General features: G+C 40.7%; 1 protein-coding gene across 1 annotated transcript; it reads right to left on the minus strand.

The window, feature by feature from the left end:
* Positions 1-13207: 13207 nt before the first annotated feature.
* LOC128362316 (pituitary adenylate cyclase-activating polypeptide type I receptor-like) lies at positions 13208-24569 on the minus strand. Its single transcript, XM_053323057.1, has 14 exons — positions 24539-24569; positions 24048-24268; positions 23597-23699; positions 22453-22572; positions 21096-21199; positions 20887-20984; positions 19760-19892; positions 19465-19618; positions 18672-18732; positions 17173-17242; positions 16980-17071; positions 16101-16230; positions 14889-14930; positions 13208-13630 (listed from the first exon to the last, which is right to left on the minus strand). The coding sequence occupies exons 1-14, from the start codon at positions 24567-24569 to the stop codon at positions 13208-13210; spliced, it is 1782 nt and encodes a 593-aa protein (XP_053179032.1).
* Positions 24570-25810: the final 1241 nt, after the last annotated feature.

Below are 25810 nucleotides of genomic sequence, written 5' to 3' on the forward strand. Positions count from 1 at the left end.
TATTTATCAGATTATTTGTTTCTATGTTTTTGTGTGATTTTTTTATTTTAATTTTAAATAGACTTGAACAATTTACATGTATTTTATGAACACAGTAGAGTTCCTCAACCAGATTTATAAACTGCTACCAAATTTAAAAATTGTAAAAAATATATAATAATTTACTTTGAAGTAGATATGTGTTTATATTTAACATATTTTTTGTATTATATATATGTTAGTTTTATTCTTATATGCTGTAATATAGCAAAATGTGGAGAAACTTATACTGTATATTTCCTTATTTGTAAATGTACCATACTGTAGGTTTAAGTGTAGAGTTATTGGTTTCTGTGCTAATGCTAATGCTAATCAGAGTTAGCTGTTTTCAGTCTGCTTTGTATCTATTGTGTTATTACTTTGTGTGCAGTTGTGAACTCTAAATGAGTGTGTGTATGTACAGTCTACCCAGACTCACTAATTTAATCTATCGATCTTTGCACATGAACATTTTCCTTGTTTTTAGTTGCACTCAGCACAACTTTCAAAGTATTGTATCTCATGTTTTTATTTATTTATTTATTAGGACACAGAAGCTTTTTATTTATTATTTTTTCTAACTGTAACCGCTTCATTACTTAACATTTAATTGATGCATTTCTCATCTTTGTTTTTATTTATTTTAATTTGATCAGTACAGTCAGTCGTCCGCTGCCAGGAACTATAATCCTCAGAGTAATTTTTAATGATATCTTTAATATTGCTCAACACAAAAACACAAAAGTGTCCTTGATACAACTCAACAATACAAGAGGTTAATGTTATATGGCCATCTGGTTTAACCCTCCTGTTGTCCTCGAGTCAAGGAAGGAAGGGAGGGAGGAAGAAGGAAAGTATGGACGATAGAAGGGAGGGAGGGAGGAAGGAAGGAAGGAAGGAAGGAGGGGAGGAAGGAAAGAAGGAGGAAGGAGGAAGGAAGGAAGGGGAGGAAGGAGGAAGGAAGGGGAGAAAGGAGGGAATGAAGGGAAGGAAAGAAGGGAAGGCAACAAGGACAGGAGGAAAGAAAGAGAAGGACGGCGGAAGAACAGAAGGAAGGAAGAAAGGGGGTTTGGAGGAAGGAAGGAAGGAACAGTCAAAACAGATGGGGTCAATTTGACCCGGGAGGACGACAGGAAGGTTAATTATTACACCTTCAATCCTGAGAGAGAGAAGGAGGAAGTGCATTGTATGTTTTGTGGGCGGACTTGTTCTTCATTCGTTCCATCTCAAATTGCCGCCAGTTGGCTGCAACCCAAATCTAAAAATCACTATCTCTGTTAACCCTCCTGTTGTCCTCAGGTCAAGGAAAGACAGGAGGAAGGAAGGAAAGGAGTAAGGAGGAAAAGAGGAAGGAAGGAGAGAAGGAAGGAAGGAAGGAAGGAAGGAGTAAGGAGGAAAAGAGGAAGGAAGGAAGGAAGGAAGGAAGGAGAGAAGGAAGGAAGGAAGGAAGGAAGGAAGGAAGGAGGGAGGGAGGGAGGGAGGGAGGGAGGAAGGAAGGAAGGGAGGGAGGGAGGGAGGGAGGGAGGGAGGGGTGTCAAACATGCGGCCCGTGGGCCAGACCCGGCCCGCCAAGAGGTCCATTCAGTTTCCCAGTTTCCTTCTTCCTCGTTTTCTTCCTTCTGTCTGTCCTTCCTTTCTTTATTTCTTCTTTCCTTCTTGTCTTCTCTTTCTTCCATCTGTCCTTGCTCCCTTTCTTCCTTCCATCTTTCCTTCCTGTATTCTCTTCCCTCTCTTCCCTCTCTTCCTTCCGTCCTTCCTTCCTTTTACTGATCCGGCCCACATGAGATCAAATTGGGCAGTATGTGGCCCTTGTTTTAGACTAAACAGGAGAGACTCGGCTAATACAGTATATTGTCCATAGAAGGTAAACTTTCATTATTCAGCTACCGATCATCACAGTGCCTTTTATCATACTAATGAATTCTACAGCAGGTTTCTATTCAAAATCAGTGTAAGAAAATCCTTGAACAACATAACAACAGTGTGCTTCTGCATTGTGTTGAATCTAGGGCTGTCAAACGATTAATTTTTTTAATTGAGATTAATCGCAGAATTTCCATAGTTAATCGTGATTAATCGCGTTTTGATTTGCATGTTTAAAATCCTGTTATTTTACATTTCAAGGCAGTTTTAAGCCCATAATGTAAAGCATTTCTTACCAGAGTGTCTTAACTGGGAATCAATCACGGCTCTGCTGCGACTCCCACACTCCAAAATGGTCCTTTGGTGGAGCTGAGGCTGGCTTGGCTGCACCTGGGTGTTTAGCGTGGAGGTGCTAACTCAAACTCCACGTACTCCGGTGGTAGTTAAACTCCGTTTGACACAGGTTGCATTTTACTTTTGACTTGTCAACTGAAGCGTCTGGAAGTGTTTTAAAGTTAAACAAGCCGTTCAAAAGTCCAGTAGCTCTCTTACTTTCCATCAGCACGGTAGGTTTACTGCAGGAGGCCACTTCAAAGCATAGCGCTACAGCTAGAGGAGCCGTCTACGGGGGAGTAGAAGGGACAAAAAGGCTTGCAAAATTAAAATGCGATTAAAAAAAAATTAACGCGTTATGGATCGCATTAATCTAATCGTGATTAACGCGTTAACGCTGACAGCCCTAGTTGAATTCAATCGAAATTCATCAAATTTAAAATTGTGCAGTAAGAAAGTGAAGGATGATTTTTTTATGTTATGCTTTTGGGGGGGAAAAAGCTCTTCATGTTTTGTCTGGCCTTTTTTTTATTAGATTATATTCATCATTTGTGGTCACTGGAGGTATTTCTTTCTTTCTTTCTTTCTTTCTTTCTTTCTCTCCTCAATAAGTGAACAGTGATGTGATTGTTTCTCTTACAGGTTCCGGTTTACTACATGAATACAAGTTTCTGGTTTGGTGTTTTATTATTTCTGCTATCAGGGAGAAGAGTTTGGTGATTTTATAGAGTTTTCTTAAAGTCTGTAAATCCAACACAAAGACCGACATCCAACAATGAACTGATCCTGCTAACAAGTATTCCCTACTATACTGTAGTTATAGCTTCTTTCTCAGCCATAGAGCGCTTGTTCATAAACTATTAACCTTCGTGTCGTCCTCCCGGGTCAAATTGACCCCGTCTGTTTTGACTCTTCCTTCCTTCCCTCATTCCTTCCTTCCTTCCTTCTCTCTTTCTCTCCTCCCTTCCTTCTTTCCTTCCTCTCTTCCTTTCTCCCTTCCTCCCTCCTTTCCTCTGTCCTTCCTTCCTTCCTCTCTTCCTTTCTCCCTCCTACCCTCTTCCCTCCCTCCTACTTACCTTCCTTCCTTCCTTACTTTCCTTCCTCCCTCCCTCCCTCCTTTCCTTCCTTTTTGCTCCTTTCCTTCCTTTTTCCTCCCTCCTTCCTTGACTCGAGGACAACAGGAGTGTTAATGACACATCACAAAGCACAATTAGAATAACACACTCTGACTTGCTATTAATCAACAGCTCACGTTTTCCTGCCAAAGTTCAGCAGTTGAAAGTTTAACGTGACTTTACTTTTGCCCTCATGAGCAAATCCATCCATCTTTTTTTCCATTATCACCATGGTAACAAAATCCAGACATCCCCCCCCCCCCCCCCCCCCTCCAGAAACAGTCATCAGCTCCTCCTGGGGGATCCTGAGGGCCAGGAGAGATATATAATCCCTCCAGTGTGTTTTGGGTCTACCCCCTGTCCCAATCAAGGAGGCATCCTAACCAGGAGCAGCCCAAATCACCTCAGCTGGCTTCTTACGATGCTAAGGACCCTATCTCTAAAGCTGAGTCCACACACTCATTTTGGCCGCTTGTGTCCCCAATCTCATTCTTTCTGGCGCTGCCCAAAGCTCGTTGCCACAGGTGGTGAGGGTTAGGACGTGGATCGACTGGTGAATCTGGAGCTTCACCTTCAGGCTCAGCTCCTTCTTCACCAAGACGGTCGGTCTGGTGCAACACTCTGCATCACTGTTGATGCTGCAACAGTGATGCAGGAGAAGGGAGGAAAGGAAAGGAAAGAAGGAAGGATGGAGGAGGGAAGGAAGGAAGAAAGGAGGATGGAGGAAGGAAATAAGGAAGGGAGGAAAGAAGGAACAGTCAAACGGACTTTAATCCAGATGCACAATTTATTCTTGTCTGAGTAACAATCATTAAAAACTAGTTTTCCTTCCTTCCATCTGTCCTTCCTCCCTCCTTCTGTCTTTCTTTCCTCCCCATGACCTTCGTTCTTTCCACCCGCCTTTTCTCCCTCCCTTACTTTCTTTCTTTCCTTCCTTCCTGCCTCTCTCCCTTTCCTTCTTTCCTCCCTCCTTCCCTTCCTTCCTTCCTCCCTCCCTCCTTTCCTTCCTTCCGTCCTTCCTCCCTCTCTTCCTTTTTCCTCCCTTCCTTCCTTGACTCGAGGACAACAGGAGGGTTAAAGTCAGGATTGTTGTTGGATTATGAGTTTTGTTTTTTTCATTGGATTTACAGGCTATAAGAAGCTTTAAAGTTAAATCCGTACAGGAAGTCTAACTAACTCTTAACATTAACACACGACACCATTGAGCCAACAAGTTAAAAACATTTATTGTCGATATTTCATAACGTACAAAAAAACCCTTCTAATGTGCACACACCGAAATAAGAGAAGAAACTGGTGCACTGTGCGGTGAAAGAGATCCAATGACAGAAGCAGGCTCACAGCAAAGTTTTACATTCAGCCATCATCAGTACACTAGACTGCTGAGCCCCTTTTTATTTAAACCCCCCCTCCCCCACAAAATGACCCGTTAACTGATTCAAACAGGCAATTGATACAAGTGAAGCAATTCAAAGATAAAAAAGATAAAAAGAAATTTAAAAAAAAACATTTAAAACTAATTTTCTTGTCATGCTAAAGGAAGGAAAAAGAAGTTCAGCAGTTTTTTCCTCATGTCAAAAAAAAAAGATTAACATTCAAAGGAAAAGTATTCACGGGTCTTGATGGCACCAAGAGCTACACATTTTTTTTAATAAATCATTCACAGTTGAAACCCAACATGTTTCTCTAGCTTATTCATTTCAGTTCAAAAAATAAAATACAATAAAATAAAAACCCCGGACACAGCTCAGTTCCTCTTAACGGCCTGAAAGCTCGACCCCTCTCCTCTCCTCTCTTACATCTGCTGGTTGACATGAGATCCAAAAAAAAAAAAAAAGATTTAACACGCATGCATCAGCCTATTAAGAGTACAGAGCAAACACGATCACCATTAAAAGAAATAGAAATATGAGCTCAATAATCACATTTTTTAAGTTTTCTTTTTTTTTCTTCTTCTTTTTTTTTTTTAAATTGACAGTTATTCACTTTGAACCACAGAAAAAACTCCATTAACAAAGTCTCGCACATTTAAAACTGCAGTATTTAGTCACAAAAGGTTGGCTACAGACCTTTAATTTTTTTATTTCTTCTTCTTCTTTTTTTTTTTTAAACACTTCAACTAACTACTTCATATTTCAAAAAACAACAGGTTCAAATGAATATTTATTATTATTATTATAATAATTATAATAGTAGCAACATCTTTGTCTGACATCAACATAGTACTGGCAATATAAGGCTCCAACTTCCCCTTATTATTAACACTTAAAGGAAATAATTCATATTTATAAATACAGAAGCAAAAATAAAATAAAAATAAAAATTAGGCTCATGACCCGGTGAGATTGTCTGTGATGAACCCGACTTTAACATTCAACTGAACCAGAGAGCAGGTTGGTGATTGTCCAGCCCCAGAACATCAGGAGATGAAACGGGGCCCCCTAGTGGCTGCTGCTGGAACTGCACCATCGCAGCAGAATAACAGGCATAGTACAGTTTCCGGTCAGCCCTTCATCATCTGTCTTTGCCTTTTTGACTCCCAGTAAGCGTTGAGTTTAGTCATCTGCAGGTCAGGAAACGTGTGAAACTGGGTTAAAGTTTTTTAAATGTGATTATTATTATTATTTGGGATGATGATGAGGATGATTAGTCGATTTGGCAATTTTGTGTGATTCTTTTTAACCCTCCTGTTGTCCTTGAGTCAAAGAAGGGAGGGAGGGGAGGAAGGAAGGATGGGAAGGAGGGAGGAAGGAAGGGAGGGAGGGAGGAAGGAAGAAGGAAGGAAGGAAAGGAGGGAGGAAGAAGGAAGGAAGGAGGAAAGGAGGAAGGAAAGGAGGACGGAAGGAAGAAGGAAGGAAAGGAAAGGAGGGAGGAAGGAAGGATGGGAGGGAGGGAAGAAGCAAGGATGGGAGGGAGGGAGGAAGGGAAGAAGGAAGGAAGGGAAAACAGAGAGGAAGAAGGAAGGAAGAGTCAAACAGACCCGGGAGGACGACATGAAGGTTAAAGAATTTCAGTTTCAAACTTGTCAAAGCGAATATTTTCTTTTTTCTTTTGTCCTTTTATGATAATTAAACTAAATATATTTATATCGTGACTGTCAGTCAGGATAAAACAAGACATGTTTTAACATTTTATAAACTAAAAACAACAAATCAACAGATTCATTGATAGGTATAACCATATTTCAGTGTCTAATTAGAAACTGGTACACAATGAAATAAAGTCATTGAGAAGCTGTTTAAATAAATATTTCTCACATGAAGACAAAAAATAACCCTAACCCCACCAAAAGGTTCATTAGCAGCCATTCTTTAACTTTCTACATGTCACATAATCTATTATATGGAGTTTTAATGTTCAATTTTTAATTTTTCTGAGCACTTTAAACCTTCATTTACTCTTTTTGTTGTTGTTTTTTGGCCACGTGTAGCTTTCAGAAACATTTTATCACCTTTTAAGTTGATATTTGTAATTTTCCACATCCCACATAATACTAATAAAAGTATAATATATGCCTCTTAAGCCATTAAATGCTCCACTATGATCACTAGCTAGTCTGCAGATTGGTGCTGAGCAGATGAGCAGATCTACAGTGAGTTTACAGAGTAGTTGCTGCAGCATTATTGATATTAAAATATGAATTCTAGCAGATTTAAGGACTTCTCGTCTACGTCGAGAAGTCAATTGAGATTGAAATAAAAATATATACATGTAGATTTTAATCCAACATATATAAAAAGTCCTTAAATCCACAACAACGTAGTTTCAGAGGAACATTATGGGATATAATTGATCTAAATGTCCAAAAAAATTCACTTTTCAATTAGTATTTCATATTGTTTCCATGAATTTGGCTGCTTGATTGTTTCTGGCAACAACAACAAAAAAAGAGATTAAATCAAATTTCAATAAAACAAGTGAAATAATCTTCCACACAGCGAAGTTACAGCTCTTAAACAGACTTCAAACCATCATAGACAAAATAAAAGTAATATAAAATAAAGTGTAATAGTTAATTTAACAGTTTAATGTATCTAAATGTCACCTTAACTTATTGTTTTTTGTTATTTATTATACTTTTAAACATCTCTTGGTTTGTTTTGTGTTCTTATAGGATAAAATATTTGATGCTATTGTATTAATAATGTTATATTTGTGATTTTATAACCTCTTTTCTGTTGAATCCTGATTTTTGTGGCGTATTTATTTGTCTTTATCTCGTTAATATTGATGCTTATATTGTCTGATACACGACCTGCAAATGACCAGATTCATGCTTATTGGACGACTTCAAAACTGATGAGAAGAAAAACACAACATTCAACTATAATACTGAACTCAGAGCATATGTGCTTTTTTTTTTTTTACTATAATTGTCATAAATTCTTATTGTTCGGGGGGAAATAACCTGCAAATATATCCATTAAACTATAATGAAAGAATTCATGCGTTGGTTGTTGTTTTGGAGTTTTCTAGTTAGTTGTGTTTTTAAATCTGCTTCGATCCAATTTAAGAGAAAATTGGAAAAATAACCATTTATGATGCAAAGTAGAAGAATAATAAGACTATAAAGAAACTTCTCTGGTGGTTCAGGTGCATGAGACGTTATGTTATCGGGTAGTTTTCCTGCAAATAGAGAAAATTAAAAGATATGTCTGGGAAACTATTTAAAAAAACAACTAAACCATATTAATATTAATCCTGTTGTCCTTGAGTCAAAGAAGGAAGAGAGGGAGGAAGGGAAGAAGGAAAGAAGAAGGAAGGAAAGTTCCTCCCTCCTTTCCTTCCTTCCTCCTTCCTTCCTTCCTTCCACCCTCCTCCTTTCCTCCCTTCGTCCCTCCCTCCTTTCCTTCCTTCTTTGACTTGAGAAGGAAAGGAGGGAGGAAGAAGGTAAGAAGGAAGGGAGGGAGAAAAGAAGGAAAGGAAGGGAGGAAAGGAGGGAAGAAGGAAGGAAGGAAAGAAGGAAGGAAAGGAGGAAGAAGGAAGGAAGGAAGGAAAGAAAGGAAAGGAGGGAGGAAGGAAGGAAGGAGGAAAGGAAGAAGGAAGAAGGAAGGAAAGGAGGAAGAAGGAAGGAAAGGAGGGAGGAAAGGAGAGAGGAAGGAAAGGAGGAAAGAAAGAAAGGAGGGAGGGAGGGAAAGAAGGAACAGTCAAAAGAGACGGGGTCAATTTGACCCGGGAGGACGACACAACGGTTAACCTGCAAATATATCCATTAAACTAATGAAACAATTCATGTTGGTTGAGTTTTTAAATCTGCTTCAATCCAATTTAAGAGAAATTGGAAAAGAACCATTTAGGATGTAAAGTAGAAGAATAAAAAGAATATAAAGAAACTTCTCTGGTGGATAGGAGATGTCTGGGAAACTATAAAAAACCAACTAAACCATATTAATTATAGTGTGAATGTAAAATAGTGTACTGTATATTAACTAGCTAATATACTGCAGCACTGCTTTATTAAAACACTAACGGGTCGTATGTTCTGCTCATCTTAAAATAAGACGAGTTAAAGTACTTTGAAGGCCTCCAGGTTTAAAATACTGATTTAGTCTTAAGCATGATAAAAGCACTTTATGTTAAACCCATTTTCTTTACTTTGCAGTTTCGTTTTCGTGTGCTTAAAGGCACTTTTGGAGACACAAAGTAGAGTCGAACGTTGGGGGGGGGGTTCAAAGGGTAAGTCGAGTCAGACCAAAAAAAAGGGGGGGGGGGGGGGAATCTGCAGTGACATCATTTGCAAAAAGCTATAAAACGAAAGCTTCGCAAACAGATACGGCCGTGCAAAAAAAAAAAAAAAAAAAAAAAACTCAGTGAGGAGTCGATTAATTCGTCTTTGGACTAAGAGAATTACCCTCGAGTTAAAAGTCTCCCTCTCTGGGGTCGCTTTGAAGCATAAAGAGAGCAAACACCACTGCAGACCGACAGGAGCTGTATATATATATATATATATACTGCCTCATCAATTCAAATTAAAATCAGGAAATGTTATATTGTAGAAAATTTGAAGTGCTATGATGTTTTTTCTTTTTTACCAATGGTCTACTACACCTTCACACCTTTTGCTTTAGACCAGTACGATGTTGAAAACTTGCTGCAGGAGGCTGTCGAAGAAAAAAGTGACGAGAAAATCGGTATTAAGGCCCATTTATGCTCAACGTTAAATACAGATCTGGATACAGACGGAGCCTTCTGTCCGTGCTCTGCGTTCACTTCGTCCGTATTTCTGCACGTTTCCATAAAGCTTACGGATACGGACCAAACGGAGCAGTACCACCGGAAACCATGGGGGGGCAGTGTTGCTGTCACTACTTGATACATAGCTCTAGTGAGACACGAAGAAGAAATAACAATGGAGGAACTTTTTGAGGAAAGGTTGTGAGAGTTGGTTAGAAACTTTAAACATATCGTTTTTGTCTTTTATGCAAGAGGAACATTATCAATGGCTGTGTTCGAAACTACATACTACATACTTCCATCCTACACACTAAACGACCAGATAGTAAGCAGACCATTTACACTGTAGTAAACTACACGATAACCCACAATGCATTTGGTTCCTACCCGAGCTGAAATCGCTAATTTGTCCAAATAACACCTGTTTAAAGTTTTGTTCCTGAGAATTCAGAGCCACTCAAGTTAGCCGTAGCGAGTAACGCACTTCAAGTTAGCCGTAGCGAGTAACGCACTTCCTGTCATTTTCACAAAATAAAACACCCGTTGCCTTTTATTATTAAGAAAACCATAACGCTAGAATTGGTGCTTTTATTTTGAAAACAGGAAGCGAACATACCCTCGCTGTAGCTAACTTGATCTGTGACGTTTGTATTTGGGTTTTTTTCAGAAGTTGTGTTGCATCTTGGGTAATGTGAGTGTGAGTAGTAGCATTGCATCTTGGGTAATGTGAGTGTGAAGTAGTAGCGTTGCATCTTGGGTAATGTGAGTGTGAGTAGTCAGCTCTTGATGCATACTCTGCATTTCTGGAGAATCTAGTAAACCATCCAGGAACTTCTCAATACTCTAAATCACTACGCAGTTGAAACACACTACATACTTCACATGACGTCAGAGTTAGTACGAGTAGTAGGAAAGTATGAGGTTTAGAACAGAGCCAATATCTCCTCCACAGTCGCCATGTTTGTTTTTGAGTTTTTTTTCATAAACTTTTGACTCGGTGCTGCCCCTGGTGGATATATTGGTTAACATCCATGCCAACGTAAAGGACGTATGTGAGCAGTGACGGTAACATCGTCCATTGAGCATAAATGGGCCTTAACAACGAGACGCCTCGACAACAGCCTGAAAAAAAAAAAAGAAATTACTAAATATTGAAAAAGTTAATGAAGGAAAAAAAAAGAAGCTGTTAATAAAATCCATCTTACAAATTTAACACTGAATTCTCACCAAAAAAAAAAAGAGAGAAAAAAAAAAGGAATTAAATCTGTAAACAAAACCACTTGGGACAATAAATGCAATTCCATGCAAGCAGGTTGAACTCATGAACTCAGTTTTCGTTATGAGTTTGTTTTCATTGACATTTTCTGTACTAACGGCTGTTTGAAACTACAGACGCACCCAACTCCAAGGCAGCGTCTTCTTCTTCTTCTTCTTTCTCTTCCAGTGCTGAGATTTTTAAAAAGGGAGGTTTTTATGGTCGTAGTCGTCAAACCTCAGCACTGTTCACACACCCCTCTCTCTCTCTCTCTCTCTCTCTCTCTCTCTCTCTCTCTCTCTCTCTCTCTCTCTCTCTCTCTCTCTCTCTCTCTCTCTCTCTCTCTCTCTCTCTCTCTCTCTCTCTCTCTCTCTCCTTCTTATTTTTTGGCATTTCTCATAACTTTAGAAAATATGTCCTCTTCTCATAAATACTCCTTCTTCTTCTTCTTCTCCAGGTTTCACCAGGTTGGGTTTTTTCATTCCTCAGTCTGTTTTTCTTCTTCTTTGTGTCTCGTGACAAAAGTGGGAAATAATACTGAGCTTTCATTTACAGTCACTTTACGTACATTAAGAGTGCTTAAAGGTCATTTTTCTGCACTGAAACTGTGATCCAACTGAGGAGGAAATGTCTAATAAGTCCCGATTGACTCCACTGAAATTAGTCATGGTACTCTTTAGGGTCCGTAAAAGTCCAGTAGACCCTTTATCCTCAATCCATAACAGTGATAAGAGAGTTTTAAAAAGTCCGAACCCCTTCCCCATTCCTTTAAACAGCAGATCATAACTAAATCAAGACTTTTCATTGAAGGTGTTTTCTGTACATTAGTCAGTCGCCTGTCTTAAAGAGAGACACTCTTCATAAAGTCGGTGTTACTCTACTAAGAGACAGATTCAAATAAGGACGGTCGAAATCGAAGATCGAAGCAGCAGACGCCGAGATATCCTGATTTTTCTTCTTTTTTTTTTTTTAGTCCCACATGTGAGGCGAGCTCTAAAAATATAACTGGATCCTACATTTCCCATAATTCCCATAATTCAACATCACATAACAGTGTCTCTTTCATTAGAGCCTCCTTCCTTCCCTTTGCCCCCCGAGTTTATAACTCAAGCTGCCTCCGAATCCAAGCTGGGTTATCTTCTCAAACTTCACAAAATAACTGATCTCCACTTGTAAAAATCAGCATTTCCCCCTTTTTAAAGGTGCAGTGTGAAGAATTTAGTGGCATCTAGCAGAATGAACTTGGTAGAAATTGAGTATAATGTTCATAAGTATGTTTAAATTAGTGTTAAATCACCCTGAAAATGAGAATGAGCCCTTTATACCTACATAGGGAGTGAGTCCATGTTTCTACAGTGGCCCAGAATGGACAAACCAGACACTGGGTTCTCCTAAATGCTTCAATGCGGATGGTTTTAATTTAATCCTTACATACTGTTCACTATATCACCTCATAGTTAGTCTCTATACATGATTTTAAAAAGCACTAATCATTTATTAATACTTCATAAGTCATTATTAATATAATGGTCCAATGTTATATAACACTGGAGAACATAACGCTTTCAATCAGTGATATTAAATTTGAATGGTCAGTATTTTTGAAGGGTGTTTTTTGGACATTTTTTGAATAAATATGAGTCAAAATCTGCAAAAAACATGTTAAGGAAAGTTGAAAATATTTCTGTTTTTGTATAATCTGGGTCACATGAAGATAAGTCATCAAATTAAACTAGACAAAAAGGAGAAATTTGTTGTTTTTTTCTTCCCTCAATTGTAAAAATGGGTCAATTTAGACCCTGAACAGTATGTAAGGGTTAAACTAAAAACCTACTTACATCCTACCAGACTCAAACTTAGCTTTATGGCACTTTAGATCCTTGCCTATATTGTATAAACTCTTAGATACTTTGGATAAAATCATCTGCTAAATAAAATTATAACTGTAATCTTCAGCCTCACCACTAGATGGCACTAAATCCCACACACTGGTCCTTTTTTAAGGTATTTACATTAGATGCCCAGTCTGAAGATCATATCATATCATATATGGCACAGCAGCTGTGATATCTGTATTTAAAAGAGGAATACAGCATATCATCATAGTCTAATATACATTTTGAGATAAGGGAGAAACTTGAGGACAAATGTAAAAACTTCTCTTCCTCAGACAGACTGGAATGATCATGTTAGAGAGCGAACGTAGCTCTCCTAGCTGCAGGATTAAAACTGGTCCCTCTGTGCTACACAGCTGACACTGTAGCACCAGATTTGAACTTTTAACACTAATACAATATATACAAACGCTTCTTCTGTATGCTTCAGTCCAGAAATACACAAGACACACGCTGGACTCCATAATCATGCCCTGTAGTTTGTTTCTCACTCCGTTATTTGGTGTCTGACATTCAGGTGCAAGTTGTATTTCGGGGGGGGGTTTAAAAGAAGATCAAACTAGAGGCTGTTCTGGATCAGTGGAGTTGAGTTGGGTTTCCATCATGGTTTCTTCCGGGTAGGGGTTCGGATACGGGTTGAAGAAAGGGTTGGTGAGGCTGGTCATTGGGACGAGGGTGGGCGTTGTTGTTTTGGCGGCGGCGGTGGCGTTGGGTCCAGAGGTGGCGGCGTTGGGTCCAGATGCGGCGTCCCCAGCAGCAGCGGCGGCGACGTGGTTCAGGTCGCTGGGTTCTCCGCCTGCAGGCTGGACATGCGGATCTGCGAGCTGCTCTTGCTGAGGATGGACAGCTGCGTTCCCCCGTTCACCCCACTGCTCGCCAGTGACGGATGCCGGTGCTTCAGGTCCACAGCAAAGTACCTGTTCACCGTCCAGCTGCGCCATTTCCTCTTGATCTCCGATTGCACCTTGAGGGAGATACTTCACAAGGTCATTATTAATGGACCTCGCTGGAAAGAGACAAGCTCACTGTCCCTCAGTCTCACTCTAACTCTGTCTGATACTTAAAGGACAAGTTCACAGTTTTTCAAGTCAAGGCTTAAAACAGTCAGGTGGTCAAAATGAACATTATAACAGGTTCTGCTTGCTGTAATCATTCCTCCTATTCACAGCGTTGGGGAATAACTAGTTATATGTTACAGTGTTATGTAGTTTAAGAAGGAAGGAAAGGAGGAAGGTAATGGGAGGAAAAGAGGAAGGTAATGGGGAGGAAAGAAAAAGAGAAGAAGGAAACGGGAAGGAAGGAGGAAGGAAAGGGGGGAGGAAGGAAGAAGGAAAGGGAGGAAGGAAAAGAGGAAGGTAATGGGAGGAAAGAAAAAGAGTAGAAGGAAGGAAAGGAGGGAGGAAGAAGGAAGGAAAGGAGAGAGGAAGGAAAGAAGGAAGGAAAAGAAGGAAGAAGGGAGGGAGGGAGGGAGGGAGGGAGGGAGGGAGGAAGGTAATGGGGAGGAAAGAAAGAGAGAAAAAGGAAGGAGGGAAGGAAGGAAAGGAGGGAGGAAGGAAGAACGGAGGAACGTTGGGAAGGTTACTTTGGAAGAGAGGAGACCCCCCCCCCCCCCCCCCATCACTTTCATTGTAAGTGTATTATGAGCAGTCAGCATGAACAGGAGGAATGATGACAGCAAGAAAAACCTGTTTCAATGTTCATATCTGCACCGGACTATTAATATAAGACAGACTTTAAAAAAAATGTGAAACCCTTAAGGCTCATTGTTTTCAGTTTTTGCTGGTTTTTATTGAGAAATACCATAATGAAAAGATAAATGGTGAGAAAATGCAAATTAGCTTAACTAATTATGTGCCAGACTCCCTCTGAGTAAGTAAATAACTGTGAAAATGCAGAAGAGTCACAAATGCTCTTCACCCAGCCGACTTCAGAGAGAGAAGACTGCATTTACAACGTTTAATAGTTTAATTTATGGAGGATTTTCACTTGTTTTTCAATCATCAAAATAAATAAAATGGCAAGAATTTGACTTGTAATAAAAAAACTGAAAATAATGAGCCTCCCTTGTACTGTACAATCATTACACAATTAAAGATTCAGATCAATATATTTGCATCTCAACTCTAACCCTAATCTACTCCTACAGATAAATGCTCATTCTGCTTTCATTCAAATTGTGCATTCAGTAAAAAACCAATGTGATTTGTGTGAGTAGTTATTTTAAAGGAGGTTTACCTCTCCATTCAAGAAGCAGTAGAGGACGGCCACCACGAAGCCCTGAAAGGTGACAGAAGGTCCGAGCGTTAGACAAAAAACAACCTGAAAACATTTTTTTTAAAGCTACATCCAGAAATGCAAGTAAGGATTTAGTTTAATGATTTACTTCAGATCCATTAAACATGTGAGGTATAATCTGTCTTGTCTTGTTATATTTATATTTAATGACACCTTTAACTGTAGAGAAGTCTCATTATATGACTAATGTTGGAGCTTTTTTGGGACTCGGGTCCTTTAGGTGAGATACAAGTCATCACGGCTTCATGCAAACAGTTATTTAACCTTTCTGTTGTCCTCGAGTCAAGGAAGGAAAGGAAGGAAAGGAGGAAGGAAGGGGGGAAGAGGAAAGGAGGGAGGGGGGAAGGAAGAAGGAAGGAAAGGATGGAGAAAGGAAAAAAGGAAGAGAGGAAGGAAGGAAAGAAGGTAGGGGGAGGAAAGAGAGAGATGGAGGAAGGAAGGGAGGAAGGAAGGAAGGAAGGAAGAGGTTAGGAAGGTAGAAGGAAGGAAGGAAGGAAGGAAGGGGTTAGGAAGGTAGAGGGAAGGGAGGAAATAAGGAAGGAAGGAAATTGGAAGGGAGGAAGGTGGGGGGAGGAAAGAGAGAGATGGAGGGAGGAAGGGGTTAGGAAGGTAGGGGGAAGGGAGGAAGGAAGGACGGAAGGAAGGAAGGAAGGAAGGAGGGAGGGAGGGAGGGAAGGAAGGACAGAATGAAAGAAGGGGGATGGAGGGAGGAAAGAAGGAAGGGAGGAAAGAAGGAACAGTCAAAACAGCTGGGGTCAATTTGACCTGGGAGGACGACAGGAAGTTTAAATGTTGCATGAGGCAGTCTGATCTGCTCCTGTCAGAACTTCATATTACTACTATTACTGTTTTTACTGTATGCCATACTGAAATTACCCTGATGTGGAAAATAAACAGCCTGGGCATCAAGATTCTATTATTTAGAGTCATCAAGTCTATTAAAATTACACATTTAAGCATTTTCAGTCCAAAGCTGCATGTTCTGTTTTTAGAGTTTCAGGATTTGATCAAAACTTAAAGACTTGAAAGCAAAAAACCTTTAAATCAAGTCTTACAGAAACTCCTAATATTATACGTTTCTATCCTTTACTGGCAGTTAAGTTGCATTTTCTACAGTTTCAAAGGTTTCTCCTGGATGGAGAGTCGGGTCACCTGGAAAGATCCGAGGCCGAGCTCGAACACCAGACGCTCTCTCTTGCTGACGTTCTCGGGCGAGAAGGCAAACACGGTGTAGTGGATCCCGAACAGAGGAATCAGCAGCAGAGTGGAGCGAGCCAACCTCCTGATGATAGGAATAAATAATAATCATCATCATTTTAATATATATATATATATATATATATATATATATATATATATATATGTTTTACATCTTTTATACATGAGAGGAAGCTCAGGTTATTCACATAGAATTACATTTCAGGCAAATTTAAAGTAAACAAGCAATAAAATACAATAAAAGTAAAGAAGGAAAAGAAAATAAACAAACTGTAATATTTCAGTGATTAGTAAAATATGCAACGCAGTAAGACTTTAAGTGATTTATTTAACCCTCCGAGTCAAGGAAGGATGGAAGGGAGGAAGAAGGAAGGAAAGGAGGGAGGGGGAAGGAAGGAAGGAGGGGGGAAGGAAGGAGGGGGGAAGGAAGGGAGGGAGGAAGTAAGGAAGGAAGGGAGGAAGGTAGGGGGGAGGAAAGAAAGAGAGATGGAGGGAGGGAGGAAGGAAGAAAAGAAGAAGAGAGATGGAGGGAGGAAAGAAGGAAGGGAGGAAAGAGAGAGGAAAGAAAGAAATAGAGATGGAGGAAGGAAGGAAGGACGGAAGGAAGGAAGGGAGGAAGGACGGAAGGAAGGAAGGGAGGAAAGAAGGAACAGGAGGAGGACGACACGAAAGTTAAAGGCAAAATGAAAAAGGTAGGAGTTTAAGATCTTTACCAGCAGCCTGCTAAACAGTTTGGGGCGATTAATAATAATAACATTCTGTCTCAAAACATTTATATAAACTTTTAGTAATCTCAAGCTGACGGTTACTTACAGGTAAATACTGGATTCATTCCCTCCGATATCTGGAGACTGTAACTTCTGGACGAGGATGACGATGATACCGATGAAGAGCACAAAGTTGATCTGTAGAAAAACAAGAAAGTCATAAAAAACAAAATGAACAACAACTCTATAAAAGAAGCTTGTTTATTTTCAAACAGACATCAGATCATCAGATAACGAACCATGATGGAAGCCAGCACCGGTCCCTTGATCACCCACCAGATGGCAGCGTTGTCATTCGTGTCCCAACAGCTGCAAGGCAAAAAGAAAAAGGAAAAAGAGAGAGATTCAGGACATGAACAGACAATCTTTCAACAAGGGAAAATAAAAATCAGCTGTTTAAGGCCGTAGCCAGGATTTTTCAAATACTGAGGTCAAAAAGAAGACCATAGTTATTTTATCACTTCATGTATTTATGCCGCTTTCTTGCTGTGCATTTCTCAGTCATGCTCTTGTGGTCCACTTCTTTCTTCTCACTTCCAATTTTGCATCTTAAATCACTTCCTATTTCAGTCTTCTACAACTTCCATGGTTGTATATTTAAAAAATTATAACTGCAATATATTTATTTTCTTAGTTTGTTTTTAAAATGTGGACTGGAGCACTGGAGCACGGCATGCTGGGAGAAAAGGGAGAAAAGGGCTCGTCCAATGAATTAACAGTTTGCATAATCGGGTCAAGTCCAATTCACAAATGAAGATATACTTAACATATTTCTGGTGATTTTCACATCTACTGCAGCGTATATTGTTTCTGGAAGTGAGCTCTATATAACTGAGACTTAAAAATCTGCAGTAATATGCTGTATATTTGTGAATCTGCTGCTGGAGCTGTTCGGTAAGGAAACCAGTTGGGACATAACACCTTTAAAAAGGTTTGAATTAAAGGTAGAAAACTGTTATTTCTGTGGCACAAATGTAGAAACAACAGAGCAGCTGTTTTATGAGTGTGAGGCTGTTTATGGAATTTATGGAAATCTCTCCATGATCTGTTGTGGATCTTCCAAATCCATAAATGTGGATTTCCTGTCCTTCTAAAATATTCAGATGGGAGCAATCCTTAAAAATAAAAAACACTGCATTTTTTAGTAAATAACCTAATTATAGTAACAAAATATTATAAATGAACTTCCTCTTTTTCAAAAGGTGCCTTAACCCTCCTGTTATCCTCGAGTCAAGGAAGGAAGGGAAGAAGAAGGAAGGATAGAAGGGAGGAAGAACGAAGGAAGAACGAAGGAAGGAAGGAAGGAAGAAGGAAGGAAGGAAAGGAGATTGGGAAGGAGGAAGAAATGGGTGGGAGGAATAAAGAAGGAAGGATGGAAGAGAAGAAGAAGGAAGGAAAGGAGGAAGGAAGGAAGGAAGGAAGGAAGGACGAAGGAAGGTAGGAGTGAGGGAGGGAGGGAGAAAGGAAAAGAGGAAGGGAGGAACAGTCAGTTTTGTTTGTTTTTACTTTAATATTATTTTAAACATATTTGTGTACCTTGCATTTTCTCCCTTACTGTGTATTACATACACTATGGCAAAACAGGAGGTGTGATGTTATATATCAACTGAATTGTACATATGAAAAATTTGAGTATGTCATTAAAAAAAACAAAAAAACAAAAAAACAATGTGTGTCACGTGATGGTCCGTTGATGCAAGGATAATTGTCTCGTCGGCTATTTTCACTCATAACCTACCCAGTATCATCAAAGTGCAGCCTCAGCACCGCCCAGATGGTCACACACACTGTAGGCGTTCCTGTTGTCATCATAAAAGAAACAAACAAAAGGAAAAATTAACAATTTTTCATATCAGAATCACATCCAGCAGCTCATTTGGTCTGCGTTCACACTGCAGCAAATATGATTCAAATCTGATTCCTTCTCAAATCTGATTTTTAGGCCTGACTGTCCACACTGTTTTTAGCAAGTGTCTAAATGGGATTTGGCTCTGTTCAGACTGGGCAACATTAATGACCAATGTGACAGGTTGCTGTGGCAACGTCATCAGAACGGAGGCGTCATCTAGCGTGTATTGTGTGATGTCATATAATTGCGACAGCGACAGCAACAACAAACCCTCGAGCTTCGCTTGAACGGAGCCATCTCCCCAAAGATTAAGAATATAGTTTGGTCCTCTGTCCATGGACTGATGTTTACGTCCTCCGTTGCCTCCAGTGATATCACCTAGCAACAACAACTGGAATAAGCGCGAGTCTGGTGTTGCATAGAGTGACGTAGCGTAGAGACGTAGAGAGACATCACGGACAGTCAAATCCGAGTGTTCGGAGCTGTTCAGACTCCAAATGAGATTTGAAACAAAGGTGGTTCCAATCTGGTTTGCAAAAATCGGATCTCATGTGATTTATGACTGTTCAGACCTCATAAGAGCATCTGGTTCCAATCTAGATTGGCTAAAAATCTGATTTTGTCTTGCAGTGTGAATGCAGCCTTAGTCTTTCTACGATGCGTTAGATGTCAGATCTCTCACCCCAGCCGATGATGATGTACCAGTAGAAGTATCTCTTTTCAGGGAAGAAGGTCTCCACCAGTAACGTGAAGAGGTAGAGACCCTCGATGAACAGCCAGAAGTAGTTGGAGAGGACGCAGTAATGGAAGAAGATCATCACCGCTCGACACTCCAGCTTCAGACCGACCAGAGAGAGAATTAAGATAAAATATTCTGTGTTGTGTTTCTTGGTTAACACGAGAATCGACTTTTCATCCGTGTGTGTGTGTGCAGGCGTGTGTGTGTGTGTGTGTGTGTGTGTGTTAGTGTTACTCACAGTGTGTATGAAGCAGTGATCGCTGTCCTCCTTGGTGTACAGCACGCCGTCTTTGATGAAGACAGAAATAGCTCTCAAGATGAACGACACAAATAGGTTCATATGGATGAAGTTCCTGGTACAGTGCAGCTTCCTGTGTGGAGAAGCAGAGACGGAGCACGCTCACATCTAGCTCAGCATGCAGAGGAACAATAGGAGAGATTTATAAAACACCTTTAACACCTCTGATTACTGGGCTGATGTGTTATAATTAGTATAATATAGAGTATTAATTAAGACATAAAAGCTGAGGTTGCAGTAATGTAGTACAGTAGAAACACATCTGTCTGTCTGGGACTAATTGATCGCTATGGTGATTATGATTATAATGATAATGATGATCATATGTTTTAACCCTCCTGTTGTCCCCGAGTCAAGGAAGAAAGGGAGGAAGAAGGAAGGAAAGGAGGGAGGAAGGAAGGAAGAATGAAGGAAAGGAGGGAGGAAGGAAGGAAGAATGAAGGAAAGGAGGGAGGAAGAAGAAAAGAAAGAGAGGAAGGAAGGGAGGAAAGAGGGAGAAAGGAAGGGAAGAAGAAAAAAGGAGGGGAGGAAGGAAGGAAGGGGGATGGATGGAAGGAAGGGAGGAAAGAAAGAGAGAAGGACAGACTGAAGGAAGGAAGGAAGGAAGGAAGGAAGGAAGGAAGGAAAGAGAGAGGAAGGAAAGAAAGAGAGAAGGAGGGAGGGAGGAAGGAAGGAAGGAAGGAAGGAAGGAAGGAAGGAAGGAAGGAAGGAAGGAAGGAAGGAAGGAAGGAAGGAAGGAACAGTTAAAACAGATGGGGTCAATTTGACCCGGGAGGACGACACCAAAATAAATTACATACAAATGCTTTATACTAAAGGGCGTATTGAATTTCTAAATTAATTTATTTAATTATTTTCTATGATTTTTTTCTATTAATTTCAAATGACTGCAATATAGTGTAATAATTACATTTGTAGCATCTATAGAAAAGTATAACATTTTAGAGATATTTTCATTTTTGTGTATTTTGGGCCACTTTCAGGTTAAAAGGCTGTTTTTACAAGCTGTTAAATGTCAAAAAAGGGCAAATTTGATCAGTTTCTTCAGTCAGTCTGTTAAATCTCACCTGAATCTGCACAGTATGACCATAGCAGTGGTGAGGGAGACCAAAGACGTGCTGTAGCCCACCGTGTACAAAGCCTTCACCGACACAAAGTACATCTTCTGCATTAGAAACACACAGATAACACAAACAGTGAAAACAATGCTTCAAACTTCTCTCATTGAAAAGCTGCAGCCTCAGACTCAGAGTCAGACTCAGAGTGGTGCACTGACCGGATTAGTGCTGTTTGACTCCTCGTACAGACAGGCGTCGACGTAGTGAGGAAACGTCTCCGACCAGCCGAAGTCGGTGCAGTTACGGCTCACGATGCCCAGCTCTGCACACACAGTTCAGACACTTTATTTGATTACAGCAAACACAGATGGAGGCAAACTTATTTCTAGAGCTGCAGTCAGGAAGGGAAGCAGACCTTTAAACAGAGCTGGAGGCAAATCCAACAAATTAAGGTTATTGCAAGAACGCTACTGTAGACCTTTGAAACATATTTGAATTTCCACCAAAAGTAAATCACTCAATATGAATTAGTGTTCCTAAAATTGTGAATGCTTTCAACACACAAACCTAAAAAAAGCTCCATGGAGAAGTGAGGACTGCACATTTATCACTATAAGCAGATGATTATAATCTGTTTAAACCTTCCTGTTGTCCCCGAGTCAAGGAAGAAAGGAAAAGAGAGAAGAAGAGAGGAAGAAGGAAGGAAAGGAGGGAGGAGGGGAGGAAGAAGAAAGGAAAGGAGGGAGGGAGGAAGGTAGGAAGGAAGGAAGGAAGGAAGGAAGGAAGGAAAGGAGGGAGGGGGAAGGAAGGAGGGAGGGAGGAAGGTAGGGGGAGGGAAGGGTGGAAGGAAGGAAATGAAAGAGGGAAGGAAGGATCGAAGGAAGGAAAGGAGGGAGGAAGAAGGAAGGAAAGAAGGAAGAAGGAAGGGAGGAAGGAAGGGAGGAAGAAGGAAGGAAGGAAGGAAGGAAGGAAGGAAGGAAGGAAGGAAGGAAGGGGACATTAAAGTCTAATAGCACACAAAAAATATTCACACATTCATTCATTTTAATGTGTGATTGTCCTGAATCTGCTTCGGCTGAAATTACACCATAATTTCACATTTCATCACCTGAACATTTAAATTATACACATTTAACCCTTTACATCCTGTTCATAATTAGTCTCTGCACCAATTCACATTAGCCATTAATGAATGTTTAATTAGTCTTTAATGAAGCTGTCAGAGAGCAAACAGAGTGTATTCTAGTTACTTATGGAGGAAAAAAAAGACATTTATAATCATTATATTATGGTCCAGGAGAATATTTTATAGCATATGATGAAATGTTTGAATGCTGATTTTTGAATTTTTGAATAAACGCAGGTCCAATTTGCACATTTGCATATATAAAAATGTGCATCAGCTGCACAGAATTTAAATAATAATGCACTTTATTTCCATTTTTATATACAGTGGGTCACATTAGGAAACATCTGGTTGAAGAAATGTGTATATGGTGTTTCTATAGCTCTGAACAGTATGTAAGGGCTTCCTCCAAGATGTCAGTGAATCATTAAATAATTACTGTAACTGACCAAATTCTTCTTCTCCCATGAACTGAAGCGACGTGAAGAGTTCGGGACAGTTCATCTCGACCACATCGCCGAACTTGGCGGGTTCCCAACATGTCAGGTTGTCCCACATCCACGGACACCCTGAGGACACAACAGGTACACAGTTAACAGGAGGAAGAAGGAAGGATGGAAGGGAGGAAGGAAAGGAGGGAGGAAAGGAAGAGTAAGGAAGGAAAGGAGGGAGGAAATAAGGAAAGGAGGAAGAAGGAAGGATGGAAGGGAGGAAGGAAAGGAAGAAGGAAGGAAGGAAGGAAAGGACGGAGGAAAGAAGGAAGGAAGGTAGGAGGGTGGGAGGAAAAAAGGAAGGAAGGAAGGAAGGAAGGAAGGAAGGAAGGAAGGAAGGAAAGTAGGAAGGGAGGAAGGAAGGAAGGAAGGAAGGAAGAAAGGAAGGAAGGACGGAAGGAAGGAAAGAGGAAGGTAGGGAGGAAGGAACAGTGAAAACAGACGGGGTCAATCTGACCCGGGAGGACGACACGAAGGTTAAGAGGGAGAATTGGCACCGAGCTTCTCACAGTCTACTCCTCCTCACCCCCCCCCCCCCCTTCACATCCCTCCCTCCTCCCCTCCTCCCTCCTCCATTCATCATCTAATCATCCAGAGACGTCTGTCAGTCACTGTCTCACTGATCAACTCTCATTTTAAGGATCTCCATCATGAGGAAGCTGCCAATTATAAAGGCTCTGACTGGAAATAGACCAGAGAGAAACCTCAGAATAAATTTACTTTGCTGAATGTCTGTGTTGGCTCTGCTTTTCGTTGTTTTCTAACACACACACACACACACACACACACACACACACACACACACACACACACACACACACACACACACACACTAGCAAACTGTATCTTTCTAATGATCCCTCGTTGCAGACAAGCAGGTCAGAGTCAACTACAATTTGTAGAATTACCTCCTGCTCATTAGTAGGAAACCCCTGAAGATCTTATTGTTATTCATTTCTGTGTTTTTGGGTTTTGTTTTTTTAATAAATTAATGAGCTCTTGTTTAAAAAACTGTTATGACATATACAAAAAATTGTGTTTAGTAGCGAATGGGTGGGTGGAGGGGTTAAAAGGTTAAACAAACACACTCATACAAACCTACCATACGCTGGATCGTTCCGAGGATCGTCCGAGGCGATCATCTCCATGCACTTCTCCTGCTCTCTCTTGATCACGCAGTTAATGGGGACCTGCTGGCCTGAGACCTGCGACACACACACACACACACACACACACACACACACACACAGAAACACACAGAAACACACGGGACAGAGAAAAAAAGAGAGAGTCAAGTGGTTGAAGATTACATCTGAGCAGAGAGGACGGACCCGTAGATAAAATGGAAGAAGCTGCTTCATTAGCTTCACGGTGCAGTTCACACCACAGTGTGGGAGAGGTCTCCGCTCTGGGATCTGTTTAAACACTCGACCAATTAAACAAACCATTTCAGAGCTGCTGGCGCTCTCCCCATGCTAACTGACCCAGAGGAGGGGGCATTATTCCAACAAAAACAAGGCAGGAAAGGGCTTTGAGACGTGCACTTTTCACACTGGACCGTGCCAGGCGTTACTGCCATCTGTTAAACACGGCGGACAGGCACACAGAGAGGACTGTTTACACTTGAACTCTCTGCTAGATTCGACACAATCGAGGCCAGAGATCAGTATGACAGGCGGAGAGTCGGAGCTACGGCTCCAGACGTGGAGGTCACGTCCAGAGACGCCTTCTTCACAGCCCCTCTGAGAGCTGCACAATGCTGGGCCGACGCTGACTTACAGAAGGAGAAGGGGGAGATGAGATGGAGATGGAGGGGAGGGGGGGTGCTGGTGGGTAATAAGACCATTTTGCGTCTCCGTGCTGGCGTCAGTCTGGGAGACACTGCGTCATAGCTTTATGAGGTGAAGCAGGGGAGCACTTTAACGTTTATCCGCTGACGTCAACAAAGGCGCGCTGAGGATTTACCAGATTCAATTGAGACATGATGGTTTTTTTGGGGCCATTGACTGGAACAAGTGTCGACACATTCGCCGTATCATCGTACCCGCGAAGCTGCCGGGTGATTTATGAGCCATTATTGCAACATTACAGCAGCGGAAGAGTCGAGCCGAACACACTGACGGTGAAAGCACTCATATTTTGGATTGATGAGCCGCTGTGAAGTTATGTGAATGTGGTTGTTATTCAGTTTTACAGCTCGATAGATATAAGACACATTATTGAGTTTTTTTGGAAGACAGAAATATATCATCACGTTTGACTTCCTGTGGCTGACCTTCTCATTTGTCTTCAGATGATTTACAAACATTATTACCACCATTTAACAAGCTCACAATCTCTTGAAATACTAATAAAATGAATTTTACAACCTGAACTGAAGCATCAAAGTGAATTTTTCTTTTTTTATGGCCAGGAAATCTTTGAAGACTGAATTTTATATTTTTAAAAAAAAAGGTTTTGCAAGTTGTTTCCACAGCCAATGTTTTATCTTATCACATATTCGTTTATGACAGTGCCACAAAAGTCATTTAAAACTCCTTTTCCTACACTACAACTTCATTACACTGGTTTTAAAAGTGAGAAACCACTGCAATAATGGCAGAAGGAAAGATGGAAGGGAGGAAGAAGGAAGGAAGGAAAGGAGGAAGGAAGGGAGGAAGGAAAGAAGGAAGGGAGGAAGGAAGGATGGAAGGGAGGAAGAAGGAAGGAAAGGAAGGTAGGAGGGAGGGAGGGAGGGAGGGAGGAAAAAATGAGGGGAGGGAGGAAAAGAGGAAGGAAGGGAGGAAGAAGGAAGGAAAGGAGGGAGGACGGAAGGAAGGAAGGGAGGAAGGACAGAGGAAAGAAGGAGGGAAGGAAGGTAGGAGGGAGGGAGGAAAAAGGAGGGAGGAAAAGAGGGGGGAGGAAGGAAAGAAGGACAGAGGAAAGAAGGAAGACTTCATTACACTGGTTTTAAAAGTGAGAAACAATAATGGCAGCTTGTCCATTTTAAACCTGCATGTGTATAAAGTAACACCAGATGACATCACTATGCAATACCAGTGCACACAATATGTACACCAGTGACCAATTATAGCTCTGTGAACATATGTTGGGTTGGTTGCTCTCTCTGGGTGTTGCAGCTACTGTTCACTTAGCACATCTACTGAAACCTGACTATTATTGTGCATGTAGATTGAGGTCAAAGGTCATGTGATGCTTGCCAAGGACTGAGGATCCTCACATCTGGTGGAGTCAAACAACGTAGACATATTTACTATATGTTTACATTGAGACACACACACATAGACACAGTATGTACACACTCAGAACTCTCCTC

Source organism: Scomber japonicus, chromosome 7 (genome assembly GCF_027409825.1).
Source record: "Scomber japonicus isolate fScoJap1 chromosome 7, fScoJap1.pri, whole genome shotgun sequence".
NCBI classification, from domain to species: domain Eukaryota; kingdom Metazoa; phylum Chordata; class Actinopteri; order Scombriformes; family Scombridae; genus Scomber; species Scomber japonicus.

Bases quoted from the DNA above. Each gene is read 5' to 3' on its own strand.
- LOC128362316 (XM_053323057.1), bottom strand. From the start codon at position 24,569: ATGGCTCATAAATCACCCGGCAGCTTCGCGG. The intron at 19,619-19,759 runs GTGAGTAACACT...GTCGGTCTGAAG, and splicing joins ATCACTGCTTCATACACACT to CTGGAGTGTCGAGCGGTGAT. The intron at 16,231-16,979 runs GTAAGTAACCGT...TCCTATCATCAG, and splicing joins AATGAATCCAGTATTTACCT to GAGGTTGGCTCGCTCCACTC.